General features: G+C 64.2%; 1 protein-coding gene across 1 annotated transcript in view; it reads right to left on the bottom strand.

The window, feature by feature from the left end:
- Window positions 1–799: 799 nt before the first annotated feature.
- MUC5AC (mucin 5AC, oligomeric mucus/gel-forming) overlaps window positions 800–13339 on the bottom strand; it is a 35682-nt gene continuing 23142 nt past the window's right edge. The window contains 25 exon segments of the mRNA XM_057317223.1: window positions 800–1452; window positions 1856–1970; window positions 2072–2135; window positions 2349–2468; window positions 2795–2893; window positions 2976–3098; window positions 3581–3618; window positions 3859–3960; window positions 4343–4514; window positions 4908–4939; window positions 5134–5237; window positions 5344–5431; window positions 5784–5962; window positions 6308–6515; window positions 6946–7129; window positions 7212–7462; window positions 7796–7970; window positions 8374–8582; window positions 8881–8931; window positions 9712–9800; window positions 10717–11115; window positions 11404–11891; window positions 12288–12419; window positions 12552–12779; window positions 12840–12954. Coding sequence (XP_057173206.1) covers window positions 1131–1452; window positions 1856–1970; window positions 2072–2135; window positions 2349–2468; window positions 2795–2893; window positions 2976–3098; window positions 3581–3618; window positions 3859–3960; window positions 4343–4514; window positions 4908–4939; window positions 5134–5237; window positions 5344–5431; window positions 5784–5962; window positions 6308–6515; window positions 6946–7129; window positions 7212–7462; window positions 7796–7970; window positions 8374–8582; window positions 8881–8931; window positions 9712–9800; window positions 10717–11115; window positions 11404–11891; window positions 12288–12419; window positions 12552–12779; window positions 12840–12954 — 4087 coding nt within the window. The 3' untranslated portion in view covers window positions 800–1130.

Below are 13339 nucleotides of genomic sequence, written 5' to 3' on the forward strand. Positions count from 1 at the left end.
GTCACTGATAGGAGGGGTCCAGCTCTGAGGTCGGTCCCCCTTGCCGTGTGGCTGCAGCCACAGCTGGGCGGGCAGGCCTGGGGACTGGACCCACCCAGGTGGGTGCGCTACGGAAACTGTAAAGGGTGGTCCCCCCCCCCCCGCCCCTGGGGCTGCCCTGGCCAGGTCTTTGGAGCAAGGCGACCCCTGTCCACACTCCCGGGGCTGTTGCAGGGCTCGGTCCAGCCTGAGGCCAGCGTGTTGCGGGGGGCGGGGGGGGGCGGTGGTCTGGGGGCTCCCCTGGGACCTCCAAGGAAGGAGTTGAGGAACGTGGAGGTTCTCAGGGCAGAGCTGGGGTCACAGGGAGGATGAGGGGAGGGGAAGGATTTGGTCTGCGGTGGGCCTTTGCACACATGAGTGCACACAGACACACACACCTCCACACTCGTGCATGCACACCGAACCCGGCGTCTGTGTGATGAGGGGTCTGACGCTTTGTGGGAGAGAAGACGGAGCCCTCTTCTAGAACGCTTCACCCCGCAAGGCCTGCTGGTGTCCGATGTGGCCAGCTGGGTGGATAGACAGGGCCATACAGGACTCCCTCCCTCCCTCCCTCTATTCTGTGAACGGATAGGTGCTGTCCCCCAGCAGCTGAAGGCAGCAGGCACCCCTACGCGGACCTCCCTGGCCTGCCCAGTCCTGGGTGCCGGCCGAGGACATGGTGTGAGCCCTCTGGCACCCAGTCTGTCCCCACCCCATTCCTGGGTTTCACGGATAAGCTGAAAAACCACACAGAGTCCACACATTGCAAAATGCTCCCAATGTATTTATGAATCCAGTTGGTCATTTCCTGAGGCTCAGGGCCGAGGTAGGGGTGAGGCTGTGCCTCCTGGTGGCCAGCCAAACATCGGGCACCAAGTCCAAGTGACCGTCGTTGATAAGACCCCACGTGATGCTCAAGTCCTGGGAACGCAGGCTGGACCCGTGGCCCGAGGAGCCCTCCCACCCCAGCCTGGTCCCGAGTGGGGCTGCAGGATTGTTGGCCGCCACACATGCAAGGGCCAGCTGGACCCCGGGGAGGGACGAGGTGGGCGGGCAGGGCGTCCTGGCCTCAGGTCCCCGGAGCCGACGCCGCAGGGCATAGGTTGCTCTTATTGGTGTATCGCGGAGGACGGTGGCCGGGAGCCCCGAGGACGGGTGCCGGTCAGTCTGCTGGGGGGGCCTGTGGCCCTGGACCCCATCCTCCAGCCCGTGCGCTCGATCTCCTGGCTCTGCTCCTCGTCACTCTGCGTGTGGCCTGGGGTGCCGTGGGAGCCACAGCGCTGCCCCACGCAGCCGCACTCCTCCACCTGGGGGTAGCTGAAGGCCCGGCTGGAGCCGTCCGTGCAGCGCAGGGTCACGTTCCTCAGGGACACCCGCAGCTCCTGGCAGCACTCACAGCGGTGCTGTACCGCGTTGGCCTCCAGCGAGTACCTGTGGGCGGGGCCTGCTCAGCACCAGGCGCCTCGGCCCCCAGCGCCCCACACCTGTGTCGCGGGCACCTGCTCTCAGAGGCGCCCTGGCCGGCGTGTGGTGCTGGCGCCCACGTGCCCGCACGCCCGTCGTGGGGTGCAAACCCTCCCGCAGCTGACCAGGCCGCCGCCAATGGGGCTGCTGAGTCTGCGGTCTCGAAACGGGACAGGCTGATTTCCGACAGCGCGTGGGCCGCCGGCCTCCGAACCCCCGCTCAGCCCTTCCGTCTACCCTCAGCGCCCGCTGCTGCCCCCAGCTGTCCCTCCTGGCCCTTCCTCGCCATCCCGTGCGCCGGGGCACCGTGCATCCCTGAACGCTGCCCCGCACAAGCTGGTCCCGCCGGGCGGAGGCGGGGCTCACGTACATGGAGGCGCTGTCCCCGCAGTTGCCCCGGCAGAAGGTGAGGAGCACGGGCCGGAGGGAGCTGCAGCCTCGCTGCCTGATGACCTGGTGCTCGTGGAACATGGCGCAGGTCGACCCTGGGGCGACACAGGAGGTCGTGCGGAGGGTCAGGAAGGGCTGGGACCCCTGGACCCCCACGTGGGCCGATTGGCCACCCCCTGTGGACCTTCCCACTCACTGTTCTGGGACTGGGGTGGAGGGCAGGACAGACAGCAGCCATCGTCGCTCAGCTGAGCCCGGTCCTATGCCAACAAAAGGGTGCCTTGAGGGCCGGAGCAGCAGGCCCAGAGTGGGGGGACAGACAGGGGGGACGGTGCCCCACATAGGCGGGTGGTGCCCCTGCGGCCACTGCACAGGGCCAACCTCGGCTCCCCACCCCACCCTGGGCGAATCCTGCCCCGGCCTCCCGTGGGCCCACAGTGGGCCAGGCTGGGCTGTGGGCTCCCGGAGCTCACCTCGGGACAGCTGAGCGGGGGACACGCCTTCTTCCTGGTCACCACCACAAGCCCATCCCGGTGCTTCTCACACTCGTGGGTCACACAGGGGTTCCGGGGGTCTGACCAGGACTGGCCGGGCTGCAAGGAGGAGCCGACCGGCAGAGTGAGTGGGCAGGGGAGGTCTGTGTGTCTGCCTCCCAGCCCATGGACTTCCCTCCTGGCCTCTGCCAGGCACATGCCTTGTGATGACGGCTCCCCCGGGGCCCCAGTGCGCCAGGACGCGGCTGGCTCAGCACTCCCCACCCCTGCTGTCACCGTGCACCTCCCAGCTCCTCCGTCCAGGCAGGCGTGGGACCTGGCCCCGATCCCCGGCCTCCCCGGAGCCTGGGCGGGGCGGGGTGGCTTTGCCTCACCCAGGACTCCCTCGGCGGCCCTGGGGCCCCCACGCCACAGCCACTACTCACATAGAAGAGGTGGGTGGAGCTGTCGCTGGTGTTCACAACGCAGGCCTGCTGGACACACACCCCGCAGCACTGCCCGTTCTGCTCCCGGTATTCGAAGCCCTGCGGGGGGAGGCAGACATCCTGCCTGAGCCCCAGCATCTGCTTCCCCGGGTGGCAGGGCCGTGCAGCGGCGACAACTCACCATGGGGCAGTGGGTGTTGCAGATCTGGGTCTCACAGCTGATCACTGCCGTGTCCGAATGGGGGCTGCCGGACGCCTCACACCGGCACGTTTCACACAGACTGGAGGAGACCACGGAGCCGGGCTGGGGAGAGTCAGGGCGACCAGGGCTGGTGAGCTTCCGGAATATCCCCCGCCTGGCCTGGCCCCCCTAGGCAGACCGGGCCCTCTAGGGGACCCTAGATGCTGCTGCCTGGGAGGGGGAGCCCCAAGCCTGCACCTCCCTGACCAGGGTGCCCGGGGACGTCACATGCTCCAGAGGGCCCAGCTGGGGGAAACTGAGGCTGGGGGACCTCGTCACGTTCAGGAGAGAGCTGAGGGATCCGGGCTCGTCCACCCTGCTGATGCTGTGAGTGCCAAAGCCGGTGGGCCGACCTGGGCCTCAGCTACACTGGGCTGTGGATGGTGGTCCCTGGAGAGCTCAGGGCTGCTGGAGGTGCCCCCGGGCTGGCAGGGGGCCCTGGCACGGCCTGCAGGCCCTGTCTCGGGGAGAAGCTGGCAGGGGCGGGGACAAGCAGGGCTCGGCTTCCTGTGTGCTGCGGGGGCTGACTTCCGTGTCGCTCTTACCTGGTACAAGGTGCCGTTGACGCTGCAGACACTCCAGCCTGTCCAAGAGGGGACGCGCAGTCTCACTGACCCACCCTCACGTCCTGCCGCCCAGCCTGCCGCCCCAGCCCCCAGAGCAGCAGATACCACACATACTACTGCGAGAGCGGGCTGGCCCCCGGGCCCCAGGCAGTGGTGCCCAAGTCCGGTATCACCCCGAGCCAGAGAACCCCGAGAGAGGCTGCCCCCGCCCCCTGCAGTGCCCGGGGCGGCCCCATGCGGACATAGCAGACACTCACTGCAGTTTTGGCTCGGGCAGCAGGCCCCCTCCTCATGGGTCAGGATCGGGCGGGAGCCCTCGGGACAGGCCACGGGCTTGGGGCAGTAGCTGGTGTCGCAGGCTGCGATGCACGGGAAGGAGGCGCTCAGGGGCCTGCGTCCGGCTCTGCACGCTCCCACCCCCACCCCAGTGCTGTGCCCGGGGGTCTCCAGCACCGCTGACCACCCAGTGGGCAGGCGGCAGGCTTTCCAAGGGGCGTGGGCCACTCTGGGAGACAAAGCTTCTAGTCGGCCTGGGCACAGGAGCCCCCTGCCCTCCTGGCATACCCACCCTCCCCAGAGCACATCTGTTGGGAGAGGTCACCGGCTGAGGCCTTAGTGGGGGGCAGGAGGGTGCTGTCCCGCTTGGTTGTGCCCCCCTGCCCGGTCCCAGCACCACTGCCCCTGGTGGGAAGGTGCCCCCGGGCACTCAGCTGAAGGCATGGGCAGCAGCCCCGGGCTCACCGCAGTTGTACTGGGGACAGCACTGGTTGGCCTGGGGGGCCGCAGGTACAGGCACAAAGCCGGGCACGGGGCAGGCTGGGGGCAGGGGGCAGGGCTGCCTCTGACAGCTCATGGTCAGTGTGCCGTTCTCACAGGTGCATCTCTGGCAGTCCACGTTGATGGTGTGGCCGGGCTGCAGGACAGGGCACGTGTGAGCCCAGGACCGTGGGGCTGGCCCCCGGCCGGTCCCAGCACAGCTGCAGCCAGGCCGGAGGGGTGCCGGGAGCCTGCAGAGGGCCAGCAGGGGAACCAGAGGGAAGGGCTTCCGGAGTGCAGGGTGGTGGCTTCAGGGGCGGGACATGGGGTGAGAGGCGCCAGGTGGATGGTCACCTCCATTCTCACTGTGTCTGAGCAGAGCAGGAGGGGGCCCCAGTGGAGGACAGGGCAGGGCCACCCCGGGGGCAGGCACCCCCATATGGAAGCCCCCCACATCCTGCTAGAGAAGCATTGACCCCTCCCTGCCCCTCCTCTGAGGCTCTGGCACTGAGAGGACGCCCTGCCCCCCACCCCAGCTGGCCACACTTACCTCCACAGGCTCCCCGTGGGGCCCCAGGCACTCTGCAGGGAGAGAGATTGAGGTCACAGGGGGGCAGCTGCGGCCCCCAGCCTCTCAAGGGCAGGACCCATTTGGGGGCCCAGACAGTCCCGGGCCATGGCAGAAAGCCCCAGGATCTGGCTGGGAATCACAGATCCAGAGGGGCAGCTGGCCCTGGTGCACCTGCCAGCCCCCAGCTCCACCCGTGGGCACATACTGTGACAGTCTATGGGCACGCAGACTTCAGAGCTCGTGCTGAAAAGCATCATGTCCTCTGGACAGAAGCAGCCTTCTGTGATGGGGCCAGCATCCTGCAGAGCCCTGTGGGGACAGCAGAGGGCTGGCCTGGTCCCTGTGCCCTCCAGGGTAGGAGAAAGCCACCCTGGGGGCTCTGGGGTAGGTCCAGGAGAGAGAGACAGGTGCATACATGAGGCTGGCGTTGTCACTCCCGTAGCAGTAGGAGAGCTTGGATGGGCCGCAGGGCTGGTACACCTTGTCCGCAGGGCAGGTGAACGCTGCGTGTTGGGGGGAGAGGCCACGGCTGAGACCAAGGGCACCAGCCCAGAGCAAACTCCCAGGCCTTGCTCTGGGCCTCATCCCCACACCCGCTGAGTGCCTGACCCCAGCGGGGCTCTGCAGCCCAGAAGCTGGCCCCCTCGGGCCCCACCCCTGCGCTCCAGGCCCTGGGCACCCCGATCTGGGGGCACTTCCTTCTCTCCAAGAGCCGAGTGCGCCATGCCCTAGAGTCGGCCCTCCTCCTCCAGGAAGTCCAGCTGCTGACTGCCAGCCCAGCGTGTCTGTCCCCTGGCCGCACGCCGGCCACTGCTGCTCAGTGGGACGGGTGGCCCAAGGCTGGTGGGCACTCACGGCACGTGTGGTTGGTGTGTTTCCTCCAGTCGATGCACACGCCATGGGAGGCGCAGAGGGCCGCATACAGCTCCAAGCCGGAGCACACCACGTCTGAGCTGTTCACACGGCACTGGTCGAAGACACAGCCTTGGTAGAATGTCAGCGGGGGGATCACAGCGTGGCACCGCTCGAAGACCCTGCGGCCAGCAGCGCCAGGTCAGGGGGCAGCTCGGGCTTTCCCTGAGGTCTGTGTGCCCCCAGGACGGCCCGCGGCAGCATGGCCGTTGCTTTCTCAAATTCTCCCCTGGGCCTCCCTGTCCGCCCGGAAACGCCAGTGCTGCCCTGGGGCCATGACACAGGCCCGGACCCAGAGTGAGCTGGAGGTCGGGCCGCTCCTGCTCCTGGTGTCTCAGCAGCCACCCATGGCCCTCCTTGCCATCGACCCCCTGCCCCCCTGGGAGCCGCCGTAGACCCACTCTTCCCACCCACCCCGAGGGTGAGGTCAGGGGGGCTGCCTGCCCCAGCCCCTCCCCGAATCTCACTTGCTCAGAATCAGCTGGCAGATGGATGACGATGAGCACAGGGCGGGGGAGGGCGTGGGCCTGGCTACGGTGGGCGTTGGGGAAGGCCCTTGGCAGAACGGCTGGTGGGGCGTTGTCACCTTCCAGTGGCCGGACATCTCGGAGCAGGAGGCCGCCACCGCCCCCCCAGGCAGGCGACACTCATCCTTCTTGTCATTGGTGCAGGTGCCTGGGGTGGGGGGGGGCAGGTGTCAGGCCGGCAGGGGACAGCCGAGCGCCCCCCACCCATGGGCCACAGGGTCCCTGACTGGGGTGGGGCCTGACGCTCGGGGCAGCACTCGCTGGGCTGGCTGTGGGACCCGACCCTGGGCACTTCCGTATGCCCCCAAGAAGGCAGGCCGTTCCCACGGAGGAGGGCGGGTGTGAGCCTCAGGCGTGGGGCCCGCGTTTGGGCCCCTCTGGTGTGCAGACCGCACGTCCTCGGTGTAGCAGAAGCAGCTGCAGGCTTGGGGCCACGCGGGCAGCCTCTGCCCCGGCCAAGAATGCGATCCCCAGGGGTCTCCCCAGCGCGACCCTTCCCACCATGGACAGGCTCAGCTCTGTGCCACCGGCAGAGAAAGGGCCCAGCATCCGTGGAGCTCGCTGGGGACGGGACTCACCGCACTGGCCCTCCGTGTTGTTCGCAAACTTGCTGAAAGGCACCTCCACCGAGAAGATGAGGCCAGAGAACATGACCTGGACGCCTAGTTCGGGGATGGTCACGTACATCTTGATCCCGATTTGGGACACGCTCACGCCATCTTTCTGGAAGCCGGGCCTGACCACTTGACCGTTGAAGATGATCTAGACCCCGCGGAGAAGGAGACAGAGTGAGACGGCGCCCCAGCCACCCCGGCCCGTGCGGAGCTGCCGGGGGGCTCCCCACCTGGTTGGTCATCACCCCGAGGACGGGCCTGCGGGTCAGCACAACGCGGTCCTGCCGGTACTCGACGATGAGGGACTGCGGGCAGGAGAGCCCGTCCTCGGCCCCGCAGAAGTAGTTGTCGATGAGCACGCGGAAGTGGCCGTACACGGGCACGATCTGCTGCACAAGCACGTACGTGCAGTTGTCCAGGAACGTGTAGTACGTGCCGTCAAAGGTGATGTAGTGGGGGTCGCCCCAGCCGCTGCACACACCTGCGGGCGCACGGCAGCCTTACGCGGGGCCTCCGACATGCAAGGCTGGCGCCGGGACGCCCGTGCCCAGCACCAGCTCCGGACTCTGTCCAGCGGGTGCGTCATGAGGCCTGAGCGGTGGGGCCGGGCTCCCCTGGCCTCCCCCCTGCCTGACACGGCCCCGGGGACCCTGGGGCTCAGGCAGAATTCCACTCGGGACCCCGGGGAGGCCTGGCGCTGTCCGTTCCCCGCCTCACCGTCGGGAAGTCCTTCCTAGTGTCTAACCCAAGTCCATCCCGCTCCCTCGATGGGACCCCCACCCGGCCCCACCGCCCCGCCTGGCTCCTGGCTCACACTGGCACTGGTAGTGTGGGCAGCAGCTGTCGTGGTCGGCCACCTTCACGGGGGGGAAGCCATTGGCGCAGGTCGGCGGCTGTGCCTGTGGGCACGGGCGCGGCTGCACACTGATGACGCCGTTGCCCTCGCAGGTGGCCTGAGAGCAGTTGGGCATGGGCCAGGTCTCGCCTCTCTGTGGAAGGACAGCTCTCAGCCTCGGGACACTGCAGTCCCCCCGAGAGGGGAGCCGCAGGAAACCAGGATGGGACCTGCCCTCTCCACCCCCCGCTCCACACTGTTCCTCACACAGGGCCTCCCCCACTGGAATTCTACTCCAAACCCACACACCCTCCCCGCTGCCTGGCGCCATCGGAGCCTCGCCCACCCACGTGGGCACCCCGTATCTGCAGGTTGCATGCACTCCTGGGTACCCGGCTGGCACCCCCCTCAGCAGCCCTGCGGGACCAGAACAGGCACCTTCCCAGCAGTCAGCCTACGTCCCCCCGCGGGTGACTAGCTTTCCCGCCCGCAGCCACACTGGAAAGATGCCGAGGGTCCCTGCACCAGTCTCTGAGAAGGGCAGAGAGGGGAGTTACCATTCTTGGAGGGACTGCATTCGGGCATCCCTGCTTAGTGACGGGCACGGGGACCGAAGGGGAGGATCCAGGCGGGGAGGTGGTCGGGGCAGGAGGTGGCACACTGCTGGGGCAGGCCTGGTCCGTCCGCCTGACCACGTGGCAGTCAAGACTGCACAAGGCATAATAGCAGTGACCAGCGAGGTCGGTCTGTTGGTAAATGATGGATCCTGCGAGAGAAAGGGTCAGGTGGCGGTGAGCGGAACCTTGCTGGGGGGAGAGCCACAGCCCAGAGTGGGTCTTCTAGGTGCGACATCCACCCCAGGGGTGGACCTGGGTGGAGGCCTTCCTGCCCAGAAATGACACAAAGAAATCCTCAAAGATGGCTCAGTGCCGTGGTCAGAGAAGATCTGCAGCCCCGTCACACAGACAAGGAACCCCTCTCCTCTCCATACATTGTGGCTTTTGTGGACAAAACGGCAGTGGCCAGGGGCAGCATCACCACACCCATAGGCACAGTTCACATACCTGAGGGGTACAGCTTGCCAGACACGCTGCAGTAGCATGTCGTGGTGGAAGGCGCCACGGAGCTGGGCAACGGCGCGGAGCTGGGCAACGGCGAGAAGCTGGGCAATGGCTGGGAGCTGGGCAAGGGCACAGTGGACACCACAGACGTAAATCCAGGAGCAGGGGAGCCCGGAGTAGGTGAAGTCACGTGGGTCTTCACAGATGTGGAACCGCAGTGCTCTGGGGGCTCACAGCACAACACCCGGACCTCATAGTTGAGGCACATCCCGATATTACCCTTTTGGTCCCGGTTCTGGCACACCAGGCCCTTGCTGAGGTCGCACTGCACCACCTGGCCCAGCTTCTCGATGCTGACCTCGGGGTGGCTCTCGGCCCGGCACTCCAGCTGCGAGATGTACTCGGGACGGCGGCAGATTTTCTCTCCCTTTCTCAAGATGTTGCTGAAGCTTTCCACGTCTCCTCCGTGGGGCCCCGGGGACGGGAAGTCCACGTCAAACCACTTGGTCCACGTGCACTGTGGCTGGCAGGTGCCAGTCACATGAGCGGAGTGGGTTGCTTCAGGCGTGAGAACAGGGGTTGTGCTGGTTGTAGGAGCAGACGTTGTGCCGGTTTTGTGCACTGATGTTGGGCTGGCTGGTGGCACAGAGGTTTTGCTGGTTTCTGGCACAGAGGTTGGGCTGGTTGCGGACACAGTGGTTGATCTGGTTTCTGGCACAGAGAAACCAGGGCTCGTTGTTGGCACAGGGGTTGATCTGGTTTGCGGTACAGAGGTTCCACTGGTTGTTGGCACAGGGGTTGAGGTGGTTTCAGGCACAGAGATTGGGATGGTTGTTGGCACAGGGGTTGAGCTGGTTACTGGCACAGAGATTGGGCTGGTTGGTGGCACAGAGGTTGAGCTGGTTTCTGGCACAGAGGTTGGGCTCGTTCTTGGCACAGGCGTAGAGCTGGTTACTGGCACCGAGATCGGGATGGTTGGTGGCACAGGGGTTGAGCTTGTCTCAGGCAGAGAGATTGGGATGGTTGGTGGAACAGAGATTGAGCTGGTTACTGGCACAGAGATTGGGCTCGTTGGTTGCAGAGGGGTTGAGCTGGTTCGTGGCACAGAGACTGTGGTGGTTGGTGGCACAGAGGTTGATCTGGTTTCAGGCACAGAGGTTGGGCTTGTTCTTGGCACAGGGGTTGAGCTGGTTTCTGGCACAGAGATTGGGATGGATGGTGGCACAGAGGATGACCTGGTTCCAGGCACAGAGGTTGGGCTCGTTGGTGGCAGAGGGGTTGAGCTGGTTTCTGGCACAGAGATTGGGCTGTTTGGTGGCACAGAGGTTGAGCTGGTTTCAGGCACAGAGGTTGCAATGGTTGGTGGCACAGGGGTTGAGCGGGATGTCACTAGGTGGGCGGTGGTCTCAGTTAGGCTGGTGTGGCTCACACTCGGGGTGTGAGGGACCGTGACAGTTTTGTGGGTAGAGCAATTCTCTGGGGGCTCACAGCACAACACCCGGACCTCATAGTTGAGGCACATCCCGATATTACCCTTTTGGTCCCGGTTCTGGCACACCAGGCCCTTGCTGAGGTCGCACTGCACCACCTGGCCCAGCTTCTCGATGCTGACCTCGGGGTGGCTCTCGGCCCGGCACTCCAGCTGCGAGATGTACTCGGGACGGCGGCAGATTTTCTCTCCCTTTCTCAAGATGTTGCTGAAGCTTTCCACGTCTCCTCCGTGGGGCCCCGGGGACGGGAAGTCCACGTCAAACCACTTGGTCCACGTGCACTGTGGCTGGCAGGTGCCAGTCACATGAGCGGAGTGGGTTGCTTCAGGCGTGAGAACAGGGGTTGTGCTGGTTGTAGGAGCAGACGTTGTGCCGGTTTTGTGCACTGATGTTGGGCTGGCTGGTGGCACAGAGGTTTTGCTGGTTTCTGGCACAGAGGTTGGGCTGGTTGTGGACACAGTGGTTGATCTGGTTTCTGGCACAGAGGTTGGGCTGGTTGGTGACACAGGGGTTGATCTGGTTTGTGGTACAGAGGTTCCACTGGTTGTTGGCACAGGGGTTGATCTGGTTTGTGGTACAGAGGTTCCACTGGTTGTTGGCACAGGGGTTGAGGTGGTTTCAGGCACAGAGATTGGGATGGTTGGTGGCACAGAGGTTGGGCTCGTTGGTGGCAGAGGGGTTGAGCTGGTTTCTGGCACAGAGGTTGGGCTGGTTGGTGGCACAGAGGTTGAGCTGGTTTCTGGCACAGAGATTGGGATGGTTGGTGGCACAGAGGTTGATCTGGTTTCTGGCACAGAGGTTGGGCTTGTTGTTGGCACAGGGGTTGATCTGGTTTGTGGTACAGAGGTTCCACTCGTTGTTGGCACAGGGGTTGAGGTGGTTTCAGGCACAGAGATTGGGATGGTTGGTGGCACAGAGGTTGCGCTCGTTGGTGGCAGAGGGGTTGAGCGAGTTTCTGGCACAGAGGTTGGGCTGGTTGGTGGCACAGTCGTTGAGCTGGTCCCAGGCACAGAGGTTGGGCTGGTTGGTGGCAGAGGGGTTGAGCTGGTTCCTGGCACAGAGGTTGGGCTGCTTGGTGGCACAGAGGTTGAGCTGGTTTCTGGCACAGAGATTGTGATGGTTGGTGGCACAGAGATTGAGCTGGTTCCAGGCACAGAGGTTGGGCTGGTTGGGGGCAGAGGGGTTGAGGTGGTTTCTGGCACAGAGGTTGGGGTGGTTGGTGGCACAGAGGTTGACCTGGTTTCCGGCAAAGAGATTGTGCTGGTTGGCGGCACAGAGGTTGACCTGGTTTCTGGCACAGAGGTTGGGCTTGTTGTTGGCACAGGGGTTGAGCTGGTTTCTGGCACTGAGATTGGGCTGGTTGGCGGCACAGGGGTTGACCTGGTTTCTGGCACAGAGGTTGGGCTTGTTGTTGGCACAGGGGATGAGCTGGTTTCTGGCACAGCCGTTGGGGTGGTTGGTGGCACAGAGGTTGACGTGGTTCCTGGCACAGAGGTTGGAATGGTTGGAGGCATAGGGGTTGAGCTGGTTTCAGGCACAGAGATTGGGCTGATTGGTGGCACAGAGGTTTTGCTCGTTTCTGGCACAGAGGTTGGGCTCGATGGTGGCACAGAGGTTGAGCTTGTAGTTGGCACAGGGGTTGAGCTGGTTTCTTGCACATAGGTTGGGCTGGTTGGTGGCAGAGGGGTTGAGCTGGTTACTGGCACAGAGATTGGGCTGATTGGTGGCACAGAGGTTTTGCTAGTTTCTGGAACAGAGGATGGGCTGGATGGTGTCACAGAGGTCGAGCTTGTTGTTGGCACAGGGTTTGAGCTGGTTTCTGGCTCATAGGTTGGGTTGGTTGGTGGCAGAGGGGTTGATCTGGTTTGTGGTACAGAGGTTCCACTGGTTGTTGGCACAGGGGTTGAAGTGGTTTCAGGCACAGAGATTGGGATGGTTGGTGGCACAGAGGTTGGGCTCGTTGATGGCAGAGGGGTTGAGCGAGTTTCTGGCACAGAGGTTGGGCTGGTTGGTGGCACAGTCGTTGAGCTGGTCCCAGGCACAGAGGTTGGGCTGGTTGGTGGCAGAGGGGTTGAGCTGGTTTCTGGCACAGATGTTGGGCTGGTTGGTGGCACAGAGGTTGAGCTGGTTTCTGGCACAGAGATTGGGATGGTTGGTGGCACAGAGGTTGACCTGGTTTCTGGCACAGAGGTTGGGCTTGTTGTTGGCACAGGGGTTGAGCTGGTTTCTGGCACTGAGATTGGGCTGGTTGGCGGCACAGGGGTTGACCTGGTTTCTGGCACAGAGGTTGGGCTTGTTGTTGGCACAGGGGATGAGCTGGTTTCTGGCACAGCTGTTGGGGTGGTTGGTGGCACAGAGGTTGACGTGGTTTCTGGCACAGAGGTTGGAATGGTTGGAGGCATAGGGGTTGAGCTGGTTTCAGGCACAGAGATTGGGCTGATTGGTGGCACAGAGGTTTTGCTCGTTTCTGGCACAGAGGTTGGGCTCGATGGTGGCACAGAGGTTGAGCTTGTAGTTGGCACAGGGGTTGAGCTGGTTTCTTGCACATAGGTTGGGCTGGTTGGTGGCAGAGGGGTTGAGCTGGTTACTGGCACAGAGATTGGGCTGATTGGTGGCACAGAGGTTTTGCTAGTTTCTGGAACAGAGGATGGGCTGGATGGTGTCACAGAGGTCGAGCTTGTTGTTGGCACAGGGTTTGAGCTGGTTTCTGGCTCATAGGTTGGGTTGGTTGGTGGCAGAGGGGTTGATCTGGTTTGTGGTACAGAGGTTCCACTGGTTGTTGGCACAGGGGTTGAAGTGGTTTCAGGCACAGAGATTGGGATGGTTGGTGGCACAGAGGTTGGGCTCGTTGATGGCAGAGGGGTTGAGCGAGTTTCTGGCACAGAGGTTGGGCTGGTTGGTGGCACAGTCGTTGAGCTGGTCCCAGGCACAGAGGTTGGGCTGGTTGGTGGCAGAGGGGTTGAGCTGGTTTC

Source organism: Ursus arctos, unplaced genomic scaffold (genome assembly GCF_023065955.2).
Source record: "Ursus arctos isolate Adak ecotype North America unplaced genomic scaffold, UrsArc2.0 scaffold_23, whole genome shotgun sequence".
Classification (NCBI taxonomy): domain Eukaryota; kingdom Metazoa; phylum Chordata; class Mammalia; order Carnivora; family Ursidae; genus Ursus; species Ursus arctos.